General features: G+C 35.4%; 1 protein-coding gene across 1 annotated transcript in view; it reads left to right on the top strand.

Annotated features, from left to right (window-relative positions):
- The window catches only part of BCAS3 (BCAS3 microtubule associated cell migration factor), a 557,971-nt gene that overhangs the window by 99,614 nt on the left and 433,047 nt on the right, over positions 1-25,310 (top strand). The window contains exon 7 of the mRNA XM_037494441.2: positions 15,035-15,116. Coding sequence (XP_037350338.2) covers positions 15,035-15,116 — 82 coding nt within the window. The remainder of the gene's footprint in view (positions 1-15,034; positions 15,117-25,310) is intronic.

The following is a 25,310-nucleotide window of genomic DNA, read 5'->3' on the forward strand; positions in this document are numbered from 1 at the left end:
GCTGTTGTAAATAATGCTGCAGTAAACATAGCTGTGCAGGTTTCCTTTCCAATTTTTATGTTCTTTGGGTAAATTAGTAGGAGTGGAATGGCTGGGTCATGTGGTAGTTCCATTTTTAGTGTTTTGAGGAGCCTCTATACAGCTTTCCATTGTGGCTTGAACAGTTTACATGGAATTCACTTATTAATGGAGAATTTTTTTTTTTCTGGAGTATGTTTCTTAGGTGTCATAGTAGACAAGCCTTGCATTTGCACTTTAAGCTTTCATTGTATTTTAATGTGGCTTTATGTGACTTTTGTTGATTTGATACAGGTAGTCTAGAATGAGTTTGAGATTTATTATTGTCAATTGGAATCCTTATTTCATATATTTTTGTTTTTCTATTCTAAAAAACATTTCTATATTTGATAAAAAAAAAAAGCCTCCTTTTATCTCCAACTATCCACTGTTTTGACTTACGTCACCAGAGATTAGTTTTTTGTTTTCTTGAAGTAAAAGTAAATATTGCAGGTAGTAGTTTAGTCTGTGCTTTTTTTGGTCTGGCTTCTCTTAACAGTATGACAGTGGGATTCTTATTACTGTGTGTAATTTTTTTCTTATTTTTGTGATGTAGTTTTTTTTTGTTTGTGAATAAGATGCATTTTTAAAAGCCTATTATAAAACGAATAGATGGTTTTGCTGTTTCCAGTTTTTGAGTATTAAGATTAATCTGCTTTGAACATTCTTGTATGTTTCTTGGATGGACGTAAGTACTCATTTCTTCTGGAAAGACCTAGGAGTGGATTTTGCTATATCATAGTGTAGGCATATTTTAATATTAGTAGATACTACCAGACAGTTGTTTTGACCAATATGTACTCCTACCAGCAATGTATGAAAGTTTCACTTGCTCCACATTTTTACTAGCTCTTGGCATTGTCAGTCTTTTAAAATTTTTTTTAAAGATTTATTTTATTTATACAAGAACTGGGGTACTGGCCAGATGTGTGGGAGGGTGAGAGGATTCACCAGAGACAGAGTGGGGAACAGAACAGCAGAATGACCGAAATACACTGCAGGGGAGCAGCGGGCGAGACAGGAGAGGTCTACTGTGCCATGTGGGCTGCTCCGCCGCCGTTGGGGATCAAACTGGCACTGCAGAGGCTGATGACAGCTTCACAGCGCTGTGCCCAACCACCTGTACCACCAAGGAGGCCCAGTCTTCTAAATTTTAAGCATTCTGGTGGGTATTTGTCAGTGTCTCACTATAGGGTTTGAAGAATGATTTTTATTTTGCGATAATTTCAAATTTCCAGAAAATTTATAGCTTGTAAAGGACCTCCTGTTATCCATTACCTAGATTTAACAATTATAGATATTTTGCTCTTTTTTTGCTTTCTTAATGTTTTCATTTTTGCATATTTTTGTGAACCATATATAACCATATAGAACTTATATATAACCACATATAAGTTGGAGAAAGCAGGCCCCCACCTTTCCATAAATAATTCAGTATGTATTTCCTAAGAAAGAACTTATTATCTTATACAGTCATAGCATTTATCAAAACCTGAACATTTAAATTTGATTACAATACTATTATATAATCCACAATCCTTTTCCTAATTTTATCATTTGTCCCAATAGTCCTTTATAACCATTCTTACACTTTCACTTTTTTAAAAAAAGATTTATTTATTTATGCATACAAGAACTGGGGTGTAGGCCAGAGATGTAGGGGTGGGGGTGCGTGTGAGAGAATTCACCAAAGACACAATAGGGCGCAGAACAGGCAGATCTACTGAAATACACTGCTAAGGGGAGCAGCGGGTGAGACTGGAAAGGCCTGTTGCACCATGGGGGTTAGCTCCCTGGCCTGCCCATCAGCTGGGGATTGGCTGGGTATTGAAGTCTTGAAGCAGTTGCTGGCAACAGCTTGATAGCCCTGTCTTTAACCCCTATGCCACCAAGGAGGCCCCACTGTTACTTTCTTAATGTTGTCTTTTGATGGTTCAGAATTTAAGTGTTTTACTGTATTGTTAATGTTGTTTGCATCCTTGTTTATTCTAAGATCATGAAGACATTTGCCTATGTTTTCTTTTAGAATGTTGTTTTTACCTTTAGGTTTATAATCCATTGGAAATTTTTTTGTGTGTATGAGATGGGGGTCAAGACTTTTTAATTAAAAAAGGAAAGATAGCCTGCTTGACTTATAGTACTCTTTCTTGAAAGGACTATTATTTCCCTTACTTGATTGCAATAACACCATGTATCTGTGGATAATTTTTGTTATCTCTTTATAATAAAATTATAAAAAGATAATTTTATTCTTTTTCTTTGGTGCATTTATTTTTTTAATTGATTTTAAAAAACTTTTACTTGGAGGTAATTGCAGAATCAGGGTTTCTTGGAAATTATTTATTATCCTGTGTACCCTCTACTGGCTTCTGCCAAAGGTGACATGTTATATAAACTGTAGTACAATATCAGAGTCTTGTCATTATTGACCTTTTGAATACATGATTCTTTCTCTTATGGGGGAAGGGGGCTGTCCTGTATTTTGTAGGATATGAAGTCACATCTATAGATGCCTGAAGCCTGAAGTCACATCTATCACCTCTATATGCCTGAAGCTAAGCCCTCCATAAAGATTGTGATAATTATAAATGTCCCCAGGCATTACGAATCCTATACGTTTTCTATTCTTCCTCTGTAATACTTTAGGGTCGTTGCCGGGTATTAGGAGATGTAAATGTAGCAAAGATCTGAGCGCTGCCTTTAAGACATCATGGTCTACTTGTGGGAGACATCACTATGTGACTGAAGTTAGTGTTAATATTTCCCAAATGGGAGTGATTTTTGCCTCTATGGGGACATTTGGCTATGTTTGCAGACTTTTTGTATGTCTGCATTTTTTATGATTGGAAGTTGCTACTGGCATAGTCGGTAAAATTCACAGATGCTGCTAAGCATCCTATAATGTACAGGACAGCCCCTCAAAACAAAGGATTTTCAGTCCAAAATGTCAGTAGTACTAAGGCTGAGAAACCCTGTCCTCAGAGATGGTGATCAGTGGAGGTGTAAATTGAGTACTACTGACCACTGCATGGTGATGGGAGACCTGGAGGAATTTTGACTTATGTACTGCTCAGTAAAGTTTGATGATAACTATAACAAATAACATGGTCATTTTAATAATCAGAAAATAACACATTCTTTTAGACACATTGCTCATTATTGTCTATTATCCTATCAGTTTTACTAGTTGGTGTTGGTCTCCTCTTACAGTTGAGGAAAATTAAAGCTCATTTTTTTAAAAAGATTTATTTATACAAGCACTGGGTACAGTTAGAAGTGCGAGAGGGTGAGAGAATTCACCAGAGCCAGAGCGGGGAACAGAACAGGCAGACCAACGAAGTACACTTCTGAGGGGAGCAGCGGGCGGCAGGAGAGGTCTGCGTGCCATGTGGGACCCTCGCCTGGCGGAGATTGAGCCGGTGCTGCAGAAGCTGCGGGCAGCTTCACAACCCAGCGCTCAACCGCTGCACCACCGGGGAGGCCCAAAAGTAAAGCTCATTTAACCAGCTCAGCATCTTTGGTACCTTTGAAAAAATAGGCTTGTTTTTTAGAGCAGTTTTATTTAGGATCATAACAAAATTGAACACAAAGTACAGAATTTTCCTGCCTCCACAAATGCAGAGAGTCCCCACCATCAACATTATGTATCAGAATGAAAAGATTTGCTACAATAGATAAATCTACACTGACACATTGTCACCTGAAGTCCATGGTTTACACTGAATTCACTTCTGTTGGTGCCTTTCTATACGTTTTGACAAATGTTAAATGACCTGTATCTACTTATATAGTATCACTGCCTTTTAAAAATCCTCTGTGTTCTGCCACTTCAGTGCTCTAAAAATCCTCTATGCTACTTTCCCAATTTCTGGCAACCACCGATCTTTCTACTGTGTGTAGTTTTGCCTTCCCAGAATGGCATATATTTGGAATCATGCTGTATGTAGCTATTTCAAATTGACTTCTTTCACTTAGTGATGAGCATTTAAGTTTCCCCTGTGTCTTTTCATGGCTTAATAGCTCATTTCTTTTTATTACTGAGTAATATTCCATTGTCTGCTTGCACCATGGTATTATGATGGATGTATGTTTAAAAAATTAAGATACGCATTCCTTAAATGCACAGATCTGAAGTCTATAGTTTGATGACTTTTCCCCTGTGTGTGAGTATATGTATGTTTATGTTTGTGTGTTTGTAAATATCATAAATAAATGAAATCATTATGGGGAACAAAATGTGGGACACTTTTCTTACTCAGAAATTCAATATTCCCTCTCACCCCCATGTAAATTAATCACTATTCTCACCACAGATTAGTTTTTCCTGTGTTGAATTTCATATAATAGAGGTACAGTGTCATTTTTATGCCCCCCCCCCTTTTTTTTTTTTTTGCTTGGTACATTTTTTTTTAGATTCACTTATGTTGTTGCATGTTGCAGTAGTTTGTACTTTTTTGTTTTTGTTTTTATTACAGTGTTTTATTCCACTGATTGGTTATGTCACAGTTTGATTAGCTATTCTTTTTGACGTGCATTTGTGTTTCTGATTTGTAAAGCTTCTATGGACATAATTTTATTTATTTTTTTATTTTATTTTATTTTTTTTTAAGATTTATTATTTATTTATTTATTTGTTTATTTATTTATACAAGCACTGGGGTACAGTCGGAAGCACGGGAGGGTGAGAGAATTCACCAGAGCCAGAGTGGGGAGCAGAACAGGCAGAGTGATGAAATACACTGCTGAGGGGAGCAGCGGGCGGCAGGAGAGGTCTGCACGCCATGTGGGACCCTCGCCGGCAGCCGGGGATCGAACTGGCGCTGCAGAGGCTGCAGGCAGCTTTGCAGCCCAGTGCTCAACCGCTGCGCCACCAGGGGAGGCCCATATGGACAATAATTTTAGAAGATGTACTCTGCTTTTGAGTGTGGAATAGTTGGGTTTTAGGGTAGTTATATTTTTAACTTTATTAGAAATTGCCCAGCATTTTCAAAAACGCTTGTACTGTCACATATTATATACTTCCACCCCCAATATCTGTGCATTCCAGTTGTTCCACTTCCAGCTACCATTGGTGCATGGTTGATTATATTTTATCAACTTGTCAGCCTTTTACATTAGTATGATACCTATTTTTCAGGAGAAAAACCTTAGATTTTGACTTAATATGATCAGTTTCTCCTTGTTAATATATCTATTGCAAAGGTATCTTCAATCAATGGATTATATCACGATAGCTTTATAGTGCCAATAAGATATGACACACTCTTTTGAAAGTGGAAAAAGGCTAAAGCCAAAATTGGCTTATCTGTAGCACTCCTTTCTCTCTTTCTCTTTTCACTTGGACATGTATTCAGCACAAAATAGCAAGTTAAAGGGGATCCAGTTTTGTGTGCGAGTGATTATGAAGTGTTTATGACAGCTGCTAGGCTGACACTCTCTGTAATGGTGTTACATTGACTTCTGAACACCTTCCAGTCTGCTTGCAGGCGTTTGTGTCTGTGTAGTCTGAGTGGTTTTACATTAACATCTACCCTGGGTAAGATCTTTTGACTACAGAAGTGTTACTTGCAAATGGAAGATACCATTAGGGCTGCTTCAAAGCCCTGGAATGATATTTGGATTGGTGGTGCTGAAGTAATGGCTGGGGTTTTGAAGTGTAATGTCTAAATCTGTGTTGCATAACGGGAGGAACATGTGAGTTTAAACTGATTTTCTTTGATCTTCCTTTCAAAAATCAGGCTGAGGGAGAAAGGTTAAAGTTGCCTTAAAATACTCTTCTCTTTGTGTGCAAAAATTTGGAAGTATGAAAATATGATTACAAGTTCCATTCATTATTTGTGTTCTGTGGTTTCATATTGTTCTTGAAACTCACTTCCTTCTTGCCTCAAGTTTTGTATTTTGAATTTAGTGTCAAGACCAAAATACAGACTGGGCTGCAGTCTGCTTTATGTGGTTAGCAAATATCTGTTCTATAAGTTGTTAGTCCTTACAAATATGTGTTTTAGGTGGTTTTGTGGTTTGCTTTTTTTTCTTGATGGCTTGCAGAGTAAGTTACAGAGATACTGACACTCTGACATTAACTGAATCATTTGTGGTTAGGTAGGCAAAAATAAAACAAAAAACTTGTCCCCTTCTTTCTCAGAAAGCTCATTCTTGGAGCTTTGAGATGAATTACTTTTTGTTATTAGGAATACTTTCTTCAGACTGTGCTTTGCTAAGTATTTGATAGCTGGGGAAATGCTCTTACATATAAAACAACCCACTGGCAGTGACTTGTTAGAGAGAAAGACTTGAGTTTTAAAACAAATTTTTTAAGATTTATTTATTTATGCATACAAGAGCTGGGGTGTAGGCCAGAGGTGCAGGGCAGGGGGAGTGGGGCAGGGTGAGAAGATTCACCAGAGACAGAGTGGGGAGCAGAACAGGCAGATTGACTGAAATACACTGCTGAGGGGAGCAGTGGGTGCAACAGGAGAGGTCTGCTGCATCATGTGGTTTACCTCCTTGGCTGGGGATCTAATGAACTCCTGCTGCAATGGCTGCGGATAGCTTCAAAGTGCTGAGGCTTAACCCCTTGAGCCACCGGGGAGGTCCTTTAAAACTGTTTGAATACAGCATATTAGTAGGAGATTCTAATACCTCTTTGGAGTGGTGATTTTTGAGGATTTTTCTTTTTTTTATATATCTGAAATGTAAATATATCATCAGATTAGCTCACAGGGTGAGTCTAGAGAAAGTCTAAGTTCTTATTAGAAATTGTTTTATGGTTGTAATGGCTACTTGTAGCTAGGTGAAGTTCTTTTGATGATTAATAATTGAATACCTTCTATAAGATGCTGCTGCTCAGCCCTTCCCTCATCTTCCTTATTTTTTCTACTTTTCTCCTTAATTAAAAAATTGTATTACTTTTTAATTTAAATAAACTGATAAAGGCAGTCTTCTTTTTAGAGATGTCATCAGTTCAGTTGGACTGTCTGTATGGTTAGTCAATGTGATACAATTAGCAAAATGGTAACTATACTTGGTTATTTAAATGGGTTAAGTGAGGTCTTTTTCTTACTTTAGGAGCTGAATTTCTGACTATAGGCCTCATTACCTCATCATCCCTTCCACCCCTATATTTTTACATTTTATCCCAATTTTTGTTGGCGGTAAGCAGGGAAAATTAAATTTATTTGTGGAATTTTCACTTTTCCCATATATCCATGTCCATGCATGTGTACATGTAAACAGTTTTAGGTTTGCATAAAAGTTGAATAGAAAGTACAGAGAATTCCCCTCACTCTCTCCTCCCTCATTTTTATTTATTATTAACATCTTGCCTTAGTGTGGTACATTTGTTAAAATTAATGTACTAATATTGACACATTTAATAAGTAAAGTCCACAGTTTACTTTTTCTTCTTAATTAAAAAATTGGTGTTACTTTTTAAGTTTAAAGCTAATAATACTCTTTTGAAGGCAATCCGTTTCAGTTGTGTCTGTGTGATTACTACACATGAAATACTTAGAAAAGATTGGTAACTCACATATTTAAATGGGCTGTTTTTACATTACACTTGATAAAGAAAATGTGTTGCAGATAAAAACATTATAGAAACACATAAAAGTTGGAATGACTATGGAATATTTGCCAGAGAAGATGGAGACTGACTTGATCTTAAGTGGGGCTGAGAAAGTAGTGTGATAAGAACTACTGCACTAGTGACGGCAAAGCATAGGAAGTACTTTAGTATACCGGGGGTAGGAAAAGGAGGAAGGGGGTTCAAGAAATGAGTTGTACCAAAATGTATTTTGTGAAGTGCCCACGTATTAAATATTAATAACTTTTTTTAAAATAACATCTTTTAAGAACAGTGTGACAAAGGAAAATTAGGCTAAAGAACATTAAGGTTGAGTTATGAGGCCAATATAAACTTAGTTATTTATTTAATTATTTCATTTAACAAGCATCTTATTGCTTTAACTATCTTTGAGTGCCAGCTATGTGTTCCATAGTTTAAATACACAATTTAATCATCACAGTTGCCTTGCTAGATAGATATGTCAACACCCTTATTTTAAAACCAAACTCAGATTTAGCCAATTTGTTGAGCTAATAAACACAAGCCTAATTTATTTTTTACTAAAATATACTGTTAGAATCATTGATGTTGTTGATGTGTGGTATTTGTAACTGATGATCTGGCATATTGTACATACTTGACATTGTTGCCATAGGCCGTGATTTTAGGAAAAGAATAAAACTTCCAGACTTCCATCTGTTGGGATTTGTTGGCTGTTTTTACTCCCTCAGACTTCCCAGGTAGAACAAATAGCCATTATTTATCTGTGGAACTGTGAGGAAAGATACTTTTTACTTAGTCAGGATGTACTTGAGGTACTCATTTTCTATTGTCTTTCATGTCTGGTAGTTCTAGTCTTTCAATTTATATTTCTAGCCTAGAAATTATATATATAATTAATACTTCTGTTTTTTTTTTTTATTTTTAAGGATATCATGTTCCTATAACCCATCCATTGTACCTTAGTTGGTTGTTCATCACTGAATTTGGAATTTTTTTTTTTAAGATTTATTTATTTATTTATTTATTTTACACAAGCACGGGGTACAGTCAGAAGCGCGGGAGGGTGAGAGAATTCACCAGAGCCAGAGTGGGGAGCAGAGCAGGCAGACCGACGAAGAACACTGCTGAGGGGAGCAGCGGGAGGCAGGAGAGGTCTGCGCGCCATGTGGGACCTTCACCCGGAGGCTGGGCATCGAACCAGTGCTACCGAGGCTGCGGGCAGCCTCGCAAACCAGCGCTCAACTGCTGTGCCACCGGGGAGGTCCTGGATTTGGAATTAAGATAAGACTTTGATAAGGTATAAAAAGCTCTTCATTTTCCCAAAGCTGCTGAAATGAGTTCTCAAAATTCATTTATATTCTGTATTAATTTATCTTACATTTCTGGAAATCAAAAGTCCTTTGGGAAAAAAGTCTTAGATCATTTGCCCTGGTAGAGCATTACTATAATAAAAACTGTTTATATGTTTAGTTTGAGGAGGCATTACCTTTCCAGAGGAGACTGATTTATGCCTTTCATTTAATGTGCCTAATAGATTTAAATCCATAATCTCTTAGAATCAGGCAACTATATGGGGCAAGAGACTTTAAAAATCATTCATAAAATGGTGTAAATAAATTCCAACAAGCATATGAAAAGATGTCCAGTCAAGAATAAAATGCCAATTAAAACTACAGTGAGATCTCAGTGACCACCCACCAGGATCCTGAATTCTAAATGTTGGTGTGGATGTGGAGCAAGTAGGACTATCTTACATTATTGGTGGAATTGCAAATTGGTATGGCTTCTGTGGAAAATTATTTTGTCGAGATCTACAAAATATGTACATACGCCTACCCTCATTTCCTAATGGAAAGCAATTCCTGTAGTAGATATATATACCCCCAAATAATATATATGTGTGTTCATTAACCAACATTAATGAGAATATTCATATTGGTATTCTTTATGACATTTAAAGAATGATAAAATCATGGCATTCATAGAATTAAAAAGTGGACAGGGGTCATAGATTTGATTTAACTAATTAATTAATGAGATATTTGGCAATCTGGTTCAAATGAAAATCTGAAGAATAGATATAGGAAAACGGTTAGGAACACTGAAATGAACTAGTTAAAGATGCAAATGTGGTCAGTATCCTATTTGGACTAAGATGTACTGCTTGGAATTATCTTTTTAAGGAGTGGAAGTCAGCTGTAACTCTATCAGAGTAAGTTCATTAGCGTTTCTATGGACAAGATTCAACTGCATTACCGTCAGTTTTCTTAAAGTATTATAAAATAGCCCAGGCAAAACAAAGATAATCCCAAGGGACAACTAGACAACTCTTGGTAATCCATTGAAAGAACACACTAAGTAACCTTTTTCCCATTTGAAAGTTTTCCACAATTTTCCCTGACATCTTAAGGGCCCCAAACTATTGATAGAAACAACCCAGAAGTTCATCAAGAGTAGAATGGATAAACTGTAGTATTTCCATACAATGGAATGTTACAGCAACAGGAATAAAAAACTACAGTCAAATGCAACAACATGAATGAATTTCATAAGTTTGTAATGTGTGAAAGAAGCCATTCACAAAAGAATACAACATAGGATTTCATTTACATAAAATTGAACAACTGAAACTTATGTAAAGCATTAGAAATCAGGATAGTGATTATAGTTATTCAGCTGGGTTTGTGTCTGGGAAGGGTAGGTAGATCTTTTTAAGATCTGAGTATCTCTAGTGTTCTTTTCTTTTTTTTTTAAGATTTATTTATTTATGCATACAAGAGCTGGGGTACAGGCCAGAGGAGCAGGGGGTGGGAGGGTTTACCAGAGACAGAGTGGGGAACAGAACAGGCAGATTGAAATACAGCTGAGGGGAGCAGCAGGTGAGTCAGGAGAGGTCTGCTACACCATGTGGGTCACCTCCCTGGCCAGGAATTGAATTTGTGCTCCAGTGGCTGTGGATTGCTTTATAGTGCTGCGTCTTAACCCCTTGTGCCACCAGGGAGGCCCCCTTAGTGTTCTATTTTTTGATGTGTATTGGTGAAGAGGTGTATTTTTTTTAAACAGGTGTATTAACATTGAAAGCTCATTAAGTTTTACGTTTATGGATGGTTTATCTTTCATTAAATTTGCTAAGAAAAATCAAAGACCACAGTCATACTCTTGACCAGTGTCAAATTGAGGGTGTAGTTGTGCACTCTTGTCCAAATTCTGTCATTGTACAATATTATCATTGTCGTCGGCATTTGATTGACTTTTCTATTTTTGTAGTCAGATACCTTTGAAAAATCAGAATTTCAGAATCAAGTTTAGTTCTGAGGGCTAGATGGCCTTCATTTGCTTTTAGAATTCTCTAAAAGCACTCACAGAGCTCTCCCACAGCTTTTATAGCCTTTTCTCTGTGTGTATATTATTGTCTCAGCTGTTACAATTTTCTTTTGCCTTAGATTGAGTTGTGAGATTCTCAACTTGTATTCTGCACCCCCATCAAGGCCCCCCCCCATTTTGGGTTTGGTATGTAATTTGCATATTTTCACCATGCGAAAGCTATTTTCTATGGTTGGAAAAGATTTTTTCCCTACAGTGTGAACAAATCATTCTTTGTTCTCCTTATTGTGCCTCCAAACTGGTACGTCCGGTTTATGCTCCAAACAACAAAAGTCTGTCATCAGAAATTAAAATGCCAGTAAGAACAAAGCAGAGACCCATGAGGAACTGTTGGAGAAGTTTCCTCCTCTCCCAGTTACTGCAGTTGCCAGGAAGTTGAAGCATTGCTTGGTACACCCCTTCCTTGTCGTTCTACCCTTGTATTTTTGTTGGTTTAAAAGTGAATTTACACTCCTGGTAATTTTTTTTAGATTCTGTAAAATCCTCATCATAGATTCTCTGCAATTTTCAATGATTTCTTTTTAAGAAAGGTAAAAAATCACTTTGAAAGTCTTCTAAATAGCCTAATCAGTTTTGACACTCCTTGCAGCGCAGTATTACCAGGGAATGTAGTGAGTGTAAAATTATTAGAGACAATCAGAAATGGCAGCTAAAGCAGAGCCTCTAAGGACATACCCATTTTCTTGGGGTCCTTTCTAAAATGTACATATTTTATCCTACCATTTGTTAGCACAGTTTCTGTTGTGAGATTGTATTCCTGTGTAGAATTGACTTGTACTATTTGGAGAGTTCTCACCTCTGGGGAGTTTGACACATGGGGCTCACCTAAGATGCTTTACACTTATTCTTCTAACAGTCTTGATTTTAATCTACTCACAAATATCTGTAAATAGTTACAGAAAGTCTCCCCTTCCTTTTCCATATGTTATTAAACAAAGACTCTAGGATCTTAACTTAGAGGTAATGAAGGATGGGTAACAAATACATGGATGCATTTTGTAGTTAGTTCCAATGTTTTTTTCTTACCTGTTTCTGTACATATAAACAGGGATTTAGAATAGAAGCTTAGGGTAGAATAAGGCATTTAGGTTTGTTTTAAAAGCCATTGTGATGAAAAGCATGGTGTGTTCAAATTTTAAAATCTGTTTTTCTATGTTAAATTTAGCTCTTGTGTATTGAACACAGTGTTAACAAATGTTTTTCATATTGTGAATATGCCAACAGGTTTGTTTTACTCTCTATTATTTAGTATAATTTAGTATAGCAGGTCAGTTAAATGTGGTTAAAAGGCTTTATTTGATAGAACCCAAAGCTAAATGGTATATCGATGGCATATGAAAATAATAGTACAGAGCAATAGAATTTGTGTTAGAATATCATGAGTTGTTACAGGTATAAACCTGTGTTGGTTATATTTGTATAAACCTTCTTTTCTTAAGAATGAGAAGTGTTTTTTCATTTCTCTGAATTATTTCAGTGCAAGTTCTACAGTATTTTTGTAATTTGTTTTTCATTTCAGTGTTAATAGTAGTATACGTGTTGAAGAATATTATCTATTCCCTAACAAATTATTTTCAAAATTAAATAATTGACAGTTTTAATGGAGATCACATATCCAACATAATGGGATTACAGTAGTGATATACCCTTTAGTGTAAATGTGGTTAAAAACAAAGGTATTGTAATTTTGAATTTTAGCGAATGTGTGTTTACTGTATTGGGTGGGAAGTTGAGCAAATGACCATTTAAACTTTTTCTAAATTTAAAATTTAGAGACAATCATGTTCCATAATAAAATGTAGACTTAAGAGCTATAGTATTATAGTGGCTATGGTTTTAATTTAGAAAATTAGTGTTCACAAAAGAATTTGTAGAAAGATAAATTCTTGGGCCTCCCCGGTGGCGCAGCGGTTGAGCGCTGGGTTGCGAAGCTGCCGGCGACCTCTGCGGCGCAGCGGGTTCGATCCCCGGCTGCTCCCCGGCCACCGGAGGAGGGTCCCACACGGCGCGCAGACCTCTCCTGCCGCCCGCTGCTCCCCTCAGCAGTGTACTTCGGTCCTTCTGCCTGCTCTGCTCCCCGCTCTGGCTCTGGTGAATTCTCTCGCCCTCCCGCGCTTCTGACTGTACCCAGTGCATGTGTAAACAAAACAAACAAACAAACAAATAAATAAATAAATAAAAACATGCCTCTATAAATAAAAAAAAAAAAAGTGTTAAAAAAAAAAGAAAGATAAATTCTTATTATTTGCTGTACTGAGTTTTTAGCTTTTGTGTTTTTAATTGGTGATAGGTGGTGCTCCTGTTGCATAGACAGTGGGGAAGACCCTAATATTCCTCACATCTTCTGTATCCCAATGGCTATCTATATAGGGACTTGCTGCAATAGCCAAAGACATCTGTATCACACACTGAGTTGTATGTAATAATTTTTATAGGCACAATGAATATGATGGATCTTTAAAGCACTGTTGTAATAAAACATTTATAACTAATATTTACACTTCATTGCTTTTAAATTCAGTAGAGAAGATGCAGATCTAAAAAGTAGTTAATTTGAAAGGCAGCTCTGCAGATTTGTACTTTAATATTAGAAGATTCATAAGCCTTTTATAATTATATGTACTCTCAATATTTTTAACTTGTTTGGCAGGCCTATTAAAAAAATACCACCAACATGTTTCCTCTGGTGAATGTTGATCATTAATACATATGTTATAAATTCTTGGCTATTTAGAATTTTATGTTTGTCATTTTCCCTATGAGACATTACGTATTTCATCAAACACTTGGCAATTATGAAAATATATTGAGAACTACTTTACCACTTAGAGTAATCCGGAAAGCTTTTTTTTTTTTTAACTAATTCTAATTTAATCTGTTCAGTACTTCTATTAGCAGCAAATTGTTCCCTTGAGCAAACTGTTCTCTTGGAATGCAGTTGTTTTTACACATGACACATATTTTAGCATACCATTTAGAACTTTTGGATTAGTAGAATGCTATATTGTTTATATCTGAAGGATATGTCTGATATAACTCAAAATAAACGGGTATTCATACATTATTGTTTGATCTGTATTGTTAGTAAAAATGATATCATTTAATGATGCTTACATATTAATTTTTACTCACAAACTATTGAAATTATTTGAAGTCCTTCAGCAGCTTTGCTATCTGTTTATAAATGTAAAAGAATGTAGTCTTCGGGAGGTGGGGGAAAATAGGGAGATATTGGTCAAAGGGCACAAAGTTGTTGTAAAGGATAAATTAGTCTAGGGACACAGTGTACAGGAATGACTACAGTTAATAGTATTGTATTGAATACTGGAAAAATACTAAGTAGACTTCAGGTGACCTCATTACAAAAAAAGGTAACTTAGGAGATGTATTAACTAGCTTGATCATAGTAATCATTTTGATATATATATGTGTATCAAATTATGTTTTACAAATTCAATATATATAATATTCAAATATATTTTAAAAAGAAGAAAAAATAGGTTTATAAAGGCTAAAGGATTTATTCAAGATGGTTAACAGCTTATTAGTTGTTTGGTTTGAGAACCAAAACTGCTATCTAGGTCATTCACATCCCACTTCCATATGCAGTATTTTTTTCCCCTCTCATTTGCAAAATATTAATGAAAGTAACCACAACAGTTAAATTTTCAGCATATTAAAAATATTTGCTCTTCTCTTAAATGGAAAACTGAATACTAAATTTAACAATCATAGTTATTGTGCTCTGAAATGACAGACAGTCACACAGGAACTGAGCATACTTCTGTAAATTTACAGAATAGACCATTTACTTTTCTATTCATATTAAGTATATGTTCTTAAAATTTTCTAAAGATATTTATAACTTAAGATATGAATATACTTTATGTGTGTGATCAATAAATGTGTGTCTATTTCCCGTATTATATTTGAGACCAAAAATTATGATGAAATTTAGATCTTGTTTTTATATAATAATAATCTGATTTGCATTTTCATTTACTGAACTTTTTTCTGTCTTTACAGATCAGTGGGGAAGCACAGGAGCTATTTTCTGTTAGACATGGCCCTGTTCGAGCGGCTAGAATCTTGCCTGCTCCACAGTTTGGTGAGTGTAGCCTTTAAGAAGAAACAAATCATTCAGAGAGTTTCTCTTTTATTGGTCTCCTACAACAGACAGCAAGAATGATAACTAAAGTCTGTTTTCATCCAAGTGTCCATGCCCTTCCCCTCCTCCCCTCAAGATAAACTTTTATTCTGTCAGTTGAGATGGAAATAGGTAATCTTAACCAATTCAATATGGCCATTCACTTTCTACTGTGGTTTTGATTTATCCTCATTCTCTTTGATCTTGATTTAGCCTCTGACTTTGCTGGCTTTCTTGAAGCCCTCTTCTCTCTTGGTTTTCATGGCTTCACTCTTCCCAGATCCCTTCCTTGTTGACTGTGCTGCTTTTGTTATGTTTCTGGCTTAGTTTTCTGCTGTGGGCATTCCCAAGTCTATGTTGTTTTCTTGTCTTTACTCTTCTCAGTTAAGTTTAGTGCCTTGGAGAGCTTGGTTTTCACCACTATCTTGATTGCACATGAGTCTGCATTTCCAGCTCTGTAAAAAGTGTACTTTAGGGCTTTTGACCTTGGATTTTTGCTTTCATAATGAATGTCTCAATTTTGAATTTAAACATTGTATAAGTTTTAGATGTTTTCAAAACATCAAATAATGTTGAAATTAAAAGCTGCTATTTGGATACCTAAATAATGCCTGACTTTTTAATATCTGAGCTTTTATCTAAAGAATGCATTTTGCCATTCACAGTGTTTTTGCATGTACACTAAAAGTGCAATTGTATTAGTCTTGTTTATATACTTTAAAGTCTTTTTAAAAAAGAAGTTATGTAAATATTTTAATTGTATTATATTTTTTAAAGTTTATCCAGAAGTTGTGAAGTTTTTTTTGTAATACTCTTTTTTTTTTTTTTTTTTTAAGATTTATTTATTTTTATACAAGAACTGGGGTAGAGGCCAGAGATGTGGGAGGGTAAGAGGATTCCCGAGAGACAGAGTGGGGAGCAGAACAGGCAGACAGACCAAAATACACTGCTGAGGGGAGCAGTGGGCAAGACAGGAGAGGTCTGTCACACCATTTGGGAATCTCCCTGGCTGGCTGGGAATTGAACTGGTGCTGCAGAAGCTGCGGACAGCTTCACAGCCCTGCTCTCAACCTGCTGTGCCACCGGGGAGGCCCCTCCCAAATTTTTTTTGTTCTATTTGTAGTCATTGTACTATTTGACTGTTATACCCCCTAGATTTTTAAACATAGGTTCTTGTTCTTTTTGGGGGAAGATTGTCTCAATGTGAATTGCTTAACTTTTTTATTAACTAATTCTGTTCTGCTATCATGTTTTTCTTATGCTCACCTTCATATATCTTAGACCGTTTCCCCTTCCTTTAATTATCTCTCTTTTCCTATCATTCTTTTCTCTTTTTATCTTTTAAATTCTTTCTTGGTGTAATTTACATGTAAATGTTACTAAATAGAATCCAGTGATATATAAGAGGTGATACATCAGCACTATTAAGAGATATTCCAGGAATATAAGGTTGGCTAATATTTGAAAATCAGTCAGCATAATTCACTGTAGTAATAGAATGAAGAAGAAAACTCAAATGATCATTTCAACAGAAATGTAAAACTCCTTTGACAAAACTCAAAAGCCGTTTATGATAAAAAAAATCTGAGAGCAAATTAGTAATGGAAAGGAACATACTCAATATGGTAAAGATAAAGAAAAAATCTATAGCCAGCATGATACTCAGCAGTGATATATTACAAACTATTCTGTGGGATGTGTTCTGTCTCCACCTCTATTTACTATTGAATATAGATCCTAGTCATTACAATATAGCAATGAAAATAAAGGGAATAAATAGAAAATACAAAGGAACATACAAACTGTTAAAATTAGTAAGAGCTGCTGCATAACAAGTCTATTAGATCTTTTATAAACTGTGTTTTTTCAGCATTATTGGGGATCATCTGTAAGTGGTGTCTCTCATCTCCCGCACCTTCACCTCAACAATACCCCCTTGTGATCGTTGTACTGAACTTTTTTCATTTCCTCTAATGATCCGTCATTTTTCTCTTAAGCGTTTTTATTTGTTATTTTTTTCTTTTAGAACACTCCTATCCTTCTAACTCTTCCTGCTCCTACAGGACTTAACTTTCCTTAAATTTTAATTACTCGTTTGCCCCTTACTAAATTTGTGCACTGTTTTCATATCTTGAGTGCCTCACTGAGTGCTAGATACAAGGTGTCAATAATACAAGGTGGCTTGATCCTACATGGCTTCATCTCTTGAGAAAGCTATGACCTATAAGAAAGCAAAGATACTTTCACTCAATGTCAAAATCTGAAGGATTTGGATCTTTCTTATCACATTGAAGGCTATCATTGTATTTAGTGGGCATTTAATGTATCAATATAGTTTGTGTTCCTGCTTCATGGTCACTGTCAATAATTGATCACTTTATGTGTGAACTTAGACCTGCTTTACTATTTTTTAAATACAATGTTCTTTTAGAAAGTTATGCTGAATTAATTCATATTCTTATACTAAAACTAGTTATCTTTCAGAGCACTTTCTAGAATTTAATTCAAGGTAAAGTAGGCACTTTCAGAAAAATCTTTGCTATAAAATATATTGCCCAGCGATAAGGGAAAGGTGGGAATGAAGATGCCATGTCACCAGGTATAGGGTTTCTTTACAGAGTAATGAAAATGTTTTGGAATAAAATAGTGGTGATAGTTGCACATGCCTGACAAAATACTAAAAACCACTAAAATGTATACTTAAACAGATGACTATTAGGGCAATCAAATTATATCTCCAAAAAATAGTTAATGCACAATTAAGTGCAAATTAAATGCTTTTTTGTAATCTTTGTAAAGATTATTAGTGATATTATATTACAGATAGATGTTCATGTACGGTTTGCCATTTGTCTTGTCATTTGATGTTTTTTGGGACATTTGTATTTAGTTTCTTGTAAAGAAAAATCTTTTCCATATTTTCTTTCCTAATTTTAAATCAATTTTTCGTGAGAACTGAATTTATAAGTTTTTGTTTTTACTTTTTCATTATTTTCTTGTCATACCTTGTCAACCCCTGATTATTATGTGATTCTCTGGAATCATGTGAACAGTGATTTACAAATCTTTGTGACTCCATGCAGAGTGGTCCTTAATATGTGGGATGAGTGGTGCTCAAAAATGAGTTTATTCAATATTTATCAAAAAAGAAACTAGAATTCTACTTTTGTATCAAATATTTTTCAAAATTATTTATCAGTAACTAAATGTTTAACTTTTTTTTTTTTTTAAATCTAATAGTGTTTGTACTCTGTTAGGAATTATATTATCCCTGTGCTTATGCTGTTTCCTTTTGGCTTATGGAGAAAGACTAATAAATTTGGCCTTGGACCTGAACCCCAGAGTCTTAGAAATGAAATTTAACTTTATTCATAACCCTTAATAGACCAATGTACCTCATACCTGAACTTTGTGTAAAAATACTTTAAAGCAGATTCTGATAAGCTAGACTCTTTATTCTGACAAAAGGTAAATTCCTTGCAAATAATAGTTTTCTCCTGGCTATGAGCCAGATTTCTGGTACTCATCTGAAATACTGGGTTGACAATGCGGCTACTTTCTTTTAGATTATTTCATTATTACCTACTACTATTTTTAGTTCTTCTATGCAAGGAACTTACAATTTCACATCTCAAAATGTCAAAAGTTTATCTAACCTGTTTTTCCCTATTGGAGGAAAATGCCAGATATTTTCTGAAGCTTGTGGTCATCAGACTGCCCATGCAGTCAGTAATACTGGAAAAAGTCATTTGCTGTTTTTTGATGATGTGAATGGCTGAAGTTATTTTTCTTTAAGCAAACATGAGAACAACTTAGAGTTTTCTCATTTGTGTATTTTTTTTTGTAAATTATCAAATAGAGTGTACTTTCTAGGTATTGAGTTCTCATATTTTCCTTAAAATACATCTAGCTATTTGTAGTTTTCATACTTTTTAATTTTTTAAAGATTTACTTTATTTAATGCATACAAGAGCTGGGTTGTAGGCCAGAGGTACGGGGGCTGAGAGGATTCACCAGAGACAGAATGAGGAGCAGAACAGGCAGACTGACTGAAATACACTGCTGAGGGGAGCAGCGGCGAGACAGGAGAGGTCTGCTTCTCCATGTGGGTTGCTCTCTGGCCAGCCGGGGATCGAATTTGTGCTGCAGAGGCTGTGGACTGTTTCATAGTGCAGTGCTTAACTCTTTGTGCCATCAGGGAGGCCCCTAAATGTAGTTTTTATCATGTTCGAAGAAAGAGCTGTTGAACTGTTCAGATTTGTAGGAATTCAGAATTGTGAGTAAATTCTCTACAAGGGTATGTATGCTGTGATCTTTTTTGGTACAAATTTAATAACAGTGTTATTAAATGTTAAATACGTTCTGTAAACACACACACACACACACACGCAACATATATACAGCATACATGCACACACACACAGTTTGTCATCCAAAACCCTACCAACCTTCCAAAAGTAGCCTAACAGTCATTTGCTTACTCACCCCCAGTGTATTACAAACAGAAAACAGACTTATTGACATTTCAATGGACAAACTATGAGATTTAGGCCTTCCCCAATGTTTTACTGCTCTAATTACTTCTCAGTTTGTCTTGTGAATTTTTTCATATCATCTAATGCTAATCATTGAGGCCTTCACTCTTTGCTGTCATTTAGGCTTTTACCCAATTTTTGCTAAGCCTGCCCTTTAGGTGAATTATAGCATTTATGGATGTTCTCTTCAACTTCAGTTTCTTTATTGATTTTGGACAAAGAAACAGTGTTTTTAGGGGAGAATGTCAGTTTTAGAAGAACTGCTGCTTTAATTTTTGGTGATGTCAGGATGTTGAATTTTAGAAGGTGATTGAAGGATATTCTTAGTTTATACCTATTTGAAACCTTTAGTTAGGACCTTCTATGAGGGCTGTAGTGAGAGGGAAGTATACTAAATAGAAAAGAAAGTAAATTTAAAAATGAAGGAAATAATTGTGCTTGATTGTATTTTTCAGATGAAATTCTAGGTTGATTATATACATTATTATCACTTTACCCCCAATAAAACAAGAGTACTGATTTTCTGTTTTATAGAAAACTGTTTTTCTGTTTTATAGACTTAAAGTTCAGAAGCTAAGTGCCTGGCATAAAGACAAATAGTTCATAAGTGATAGAGCTGGACTTTTCACTTTAAAGTTTACCCCCTATTCACTCAGGCCTCACTGTCTCATAGTATGTTACTTTCATAATCATCAGGATATATTTTTATTAATTCCTAATGTTTCTGGTACCTATCTAACTGCAGAAATCAAATAGCTGGGTATTTATTTAGGTATGTAAAAAATAATTCTGTTTAGCTATATTTTTTTCATCGTAAAGGCCTAAAATATCTTCAGGTGTCTTAGTATTTTCATATTGTTTTTGAAATTCTTGGTTGTTTAATCTAAGCATGAAAAACAATGAAAATAGTTAATATGGGGACTAATATATAGGAAAGCCATTAGCCTATGTAAGTAAACTTTAAATTTCAAACAATCAGGATAAGGCATATTATAAAGACAGCTGTAGCCTATTTAAGTTACGCTCACCCTAAATTAAATCAACCCTCTAAAAAGAAATGTTGGTTCCCTTTTACAGGACTTGGTATAAACTATTAAAAGTACATCAAAGGGGTTAGTGACAGATATCTTAAATCAGATAAAAACAAAGGTGTAATATGAAGCAACTAAATTACATGTGAGCTTAATGATTCTGACCCAAATAAACAGACTTGTAATGGAGCTGCTGATAATTATCAGTACAGCTTAAATGCTTTTTACTGTAGAAGTAAAAAGAGGAATGTGGGTGTCTTAGTGAATTGGACACGATGTGTTCTTGGAAATCTGTGTTCATTTATCATAACATATCATTAGGTGTGAAAATGAAAACTCATAATAATCTAAATGATACTTAAACTAAACATTTAAAAAAATCAAACCTATTTGATTTTTAGATTTAAAAAAACACCTTTTTATAGAAATTGAGAAATAATTTATAATAAAATGCATCAATTTAAAATAAGTCTTGGTCAGTTTTGCCAGACATAGTTATGTAACAACGACAACAAATACAAAGCCTTACTCTCATTGTCAGAAGTCCCCCTAAGATGCTTATATGCAAAAGAGAGATAGTAATGAAAGTATGTGTGAGAATGTGGACTGATTAAAACTCTCATACATGGCTTTTGAAAATGTAAGATCAAATAGTCATTGGAAAATAGCTCTGCAGTTTCCTTGAATTATTAAACATATAGTTACCATGTGACCCAGCAATTCTATTCCTGTTTGTAACCAATAGAAAAGAAAAAATATGACTACTTTACAGCTTGTACATGAATACATAGAACCATTATTCATTAAAGCCAAAAAGTGGAAACAACACAACCGTGATATTTGTTTCTTTTTTCATTTAATCCAACACATTTCTAGGCTACTTTGTGATTTTCTCCTTATTCTGTAAGTTATTTACAAGGGTATCTTATTTCTGAGTTTTAAGAGATTTTTCTCGATATTTCTGTTAATAATTTTCTAGTTTAATCCTGTCATCATCATCAGAAGACATAGTTTATTTGGTTCCAGTCTTGTTAAGCATCTTGAGACTTGTATAAGGACCCAGAATATGATTATTTTGTTCTACTATATCCTGATATTGTCCGTTTATACTATCAGTTATAGAGAGGGTTGTTGGAATCTTCCATAATAATGGCTTGTGATTATGGTAATTTCATCAGTTTTTGCCTTACATATTTTGATACTGTTTTGAGGAGCAAAGTTATTTAGGATGATTAAAGTCCTCCTCATGAATTGATTCATTCATTGTTAATGAAATTTCCCATAATATTCCTTGCTCTGAAACTTACTTTCTGGAAGTAAGATACATACTCGTTTTCTTTGATTTGTGTGGAAATATTTGCTTCCTGTCTTATGACTTGTGTTCATGTCCATTTGACAGTGTCTTGCTGACCATATTCAAATATTTTCTTTCCCTTCTCTTCATATATTTTATTCCTCACTCTCTTTTTTAAAAGACTTATTTATGCATACAAAGAACTGGGGCATAGACCAGAGGTGTGAGGGATGAGAGGATTCACCAGACACAGAGTGGGAAGCAGAACAGGCAGATCTACTGATAGACACTGCTGAGGGGAGCAGCGGGCAAGACAAGAGAGGTCTGCTGCGCCATGTTGGTCAGCTACTTGGGTAGCATCGAACTCATGCTGCAGTGTCGAGATAGCTTGATAGCACTGAAACTTTAACCCCTACACCACCAGGAAGTCCATGTATTTTATTTATCTTGATGCTGTTTCATAACTCATAAATGCTTTGTTCATTTTTTTCCTTTTTTTTTTTTGGTGGGACCCTTGCCGGTGGCCAGGGAACAAACTGGTGCTGCAGAGGCTACGTGCACCCTCGCAGCCCAGCACTCAACCGCTGCACCACCAGGGGAGGCCCCATTTTTTTCCTTTTTATTCCATTTGAATTTCCAATAGTTTTGATTGCTGCCTCACCATGTTTTCTAAGTTTTTATAGGTGGTATGTGAATGTGTTTATGGGGAGATAGCTCATATCTTTTTAACATGCTTCTAGTCTCCTTTGCCTTCTTGAATAGATGGAGTATGTTTATCATCTCAATTTTAATGTCATCGTGTTCTAATGATTGCTTTATATCCTTGTTTTATGCCATGTTATTTTGCTTTTCTACATGCCTTGAAATATTTGTGTGGATGCCATGCATTGTATATTTTATATTGCTCGGGACTGGTATTTTGCATTCCTTGAAATATTTTTAGACTTTGCTCTCAGATATAGTTAAATTATTTGACTTTTATTTGGTATTGCTGGAACAGTTTTTAGTCTGAGGTAGGGTTGTGTGAACATTTTCTGGAAAGGTCAGATAGGAAATACATTAGATTTATGGGCCATATGGTATGTGACTTGAATGCTCATCTCTGCCATCTTTTTTTTTTTTTTTTTTTTTAAAGATTTATTTATTTATTTATACAAGCACTGGGTACAGTCAGAAGCGTGGGAGGGTGAGAGAATTCACCAGAGCCAGTGTGGGGAACAGAACAGGCAAACCTATGAAGTACACTGCTGAGGGGAGCAGTGGGCTGCAAGAGAGGTCTGTGCGCCATGTGGGACCCTCACCTGGCGGCTTGGGATTGAACCAGCGCTGCAGAGGCTGCGGGCAGCTTCGCAACCCAGCGCTCAACTGCTGCACCACCGGGGATGCCCATTTCTTCCATCTTAATCTAAAGAGAAGTCATTTTTACACATCTTAAAGGAATGAGTAGTACTTTGGGGCATTCACAGAACTCAGGAAAATTGTTTTCCTTGTCTCAGGCATTACTGTCCTGTGCTGTCTGTTGTTCATTGTCTGAAAGTTATCTTTTCATTCTTTTTATCTAGGTTTTACCAGCAGGAAGGTAAATCTAATCCTTGTTGTTCCACTATTGCCTAATACAGAAGTCCACCATTTTGATTTATTCCAAATATTGCTAGTTTTCCTTCAGATTGCTTAGAACAGCACCTGACACATTATAAAATTCTGTATGAATTTTTGTAAATAAAGAAAAGAAATAAATTGAGATTGGGTTTTGTTTATAGGATAAAATTTGCAGGTATAAAATTTAATGTATTTTTGGGGAAGTTAAATTTCAGATCCTTTTTAAAAGTTGCAGGCATTACAGAGGAATTTTAGGAGGTTTTAGAGCATCATTGTTCTTTTTCTGTCTGGTGCGAGATGTTGCAGAAAAAGAAAATGATAAAAACATCAAGGGGTTCCTTTATTCCTTTTGATATCATGAATAGGTAAAAGAGACTTACTACACTTTCCCTCCCTTGTTTCTATCATCAAGGGACTACCATGAGTCTTGCCTTTCAGAGAATGACATCTTTTTTTCCCCCTATCTTCATGATGCTTTTAGTCTTAATAACAAGAGGCTTGAACCTCAGTTATTATCATTTGAAGTATCTGCCTGGCACCTACTGTTTAACCTAGTTTTGCTAAATTCTTCCCACTTGTTGCTGTTACTGTATGTTGTGGTTTTTATGTGTATATGGGTTTATATTGGGAATATTTTGGAATTTCCATTATTTTCATTCATGGAGCACACGAATCTAATTTGAGGTCAAGTGACTATGTATAGATCTTCGTAACAGCAATATCCAGCAATTAAGGAATTAAAGTTTTCTAATTTTAAAAATATAACTGTGTATGTGTGTATATGCAAAGGAGTGGTAAGCACAAAATTTAGGAGCGTGGCTTGCTGGGTAGTAGTGGGTGAAAGAATTTAAGATGTAGGAATCTATGTATAAGCAAATGGAAATTATTGGTAATGTTTTACTTCTCATCTTGGGTGATGAGTTCAGAGTTATTTATTATAAGTATTTTAAGTTTATTATATGCATTTACCATTGAAAAGAGATGCAATGAGGATTATTATTATTATATTTTTTGTGTATCCAGTGTCCTAAGTAGAGAGGAAAAAGATGTAAGGAAGAAAACTGAGTGTAAACAGTCTTTACTTGGTTAGAAGTAGATATCAAAAATGAGATAGAAACAAAGTTTAGAGTGAAAATTAAAAGGGGGGAGAGCTTTTTTCTCTGTATGTTTTTGGACTTGAAAGTTTTTTTGGGTAGAAAGTTGTGTTCTTGGGCCTTCTGGGTAGCGCAGCGTTTGAGCGCTGGGTTGCAAAGCTGCCCGCAGCCTCTGCAGCACAGGTTCGATCCCCGGCCGCTGGGCGAGGGTCCCACATGGTGCGCAGACCTCTCCTGCCACCCGCTGCTCCCCTCAGCAGTGTACTTCGGTCCTTCTGCCTGTTCTGCTCCCTGCTCTGGCTCTGGTGAATTCTCTCACCCTCCCGCGCTTCTGACTGTACCCAGTGCTTGTATAAATAAATAAATAAAATCTTAAAAAAAAAAAAAAGGAAAGTTGTCTTCTTTAATTTTTTCTTGTAATTTTTACTGATAAAGGGGCTAAAATCAGCTGGTGTCAAAAGAGAGCCCTGTGGCCTCCATGCTGGGCACTGAGTACAAAAATTAGACCACTGAGAGGAGGGAAGAATTGACTCCAGATTTATTTTGCCATCACTATTTCTTTTTTTTTTTTTTAAGATTTATTTTATTTATTTATACAAGCA

The sequence above is a fragment of the Talpa occidentalis genome, unplaced genomic scaffold, assembly GCF_014898055.3.
Source record: "Talpa occidentalis isolate TD23 unplaced genomic scaffold, MPIMG_talOcc4v2.1 talOcc4.7, whole genome shotgun sequence".
NCBI lineage: Eukaryota > Metazoa > Chordata > Mammalia > Eulipotyphla > Talpidae > Talpa > Talpa occidentalis.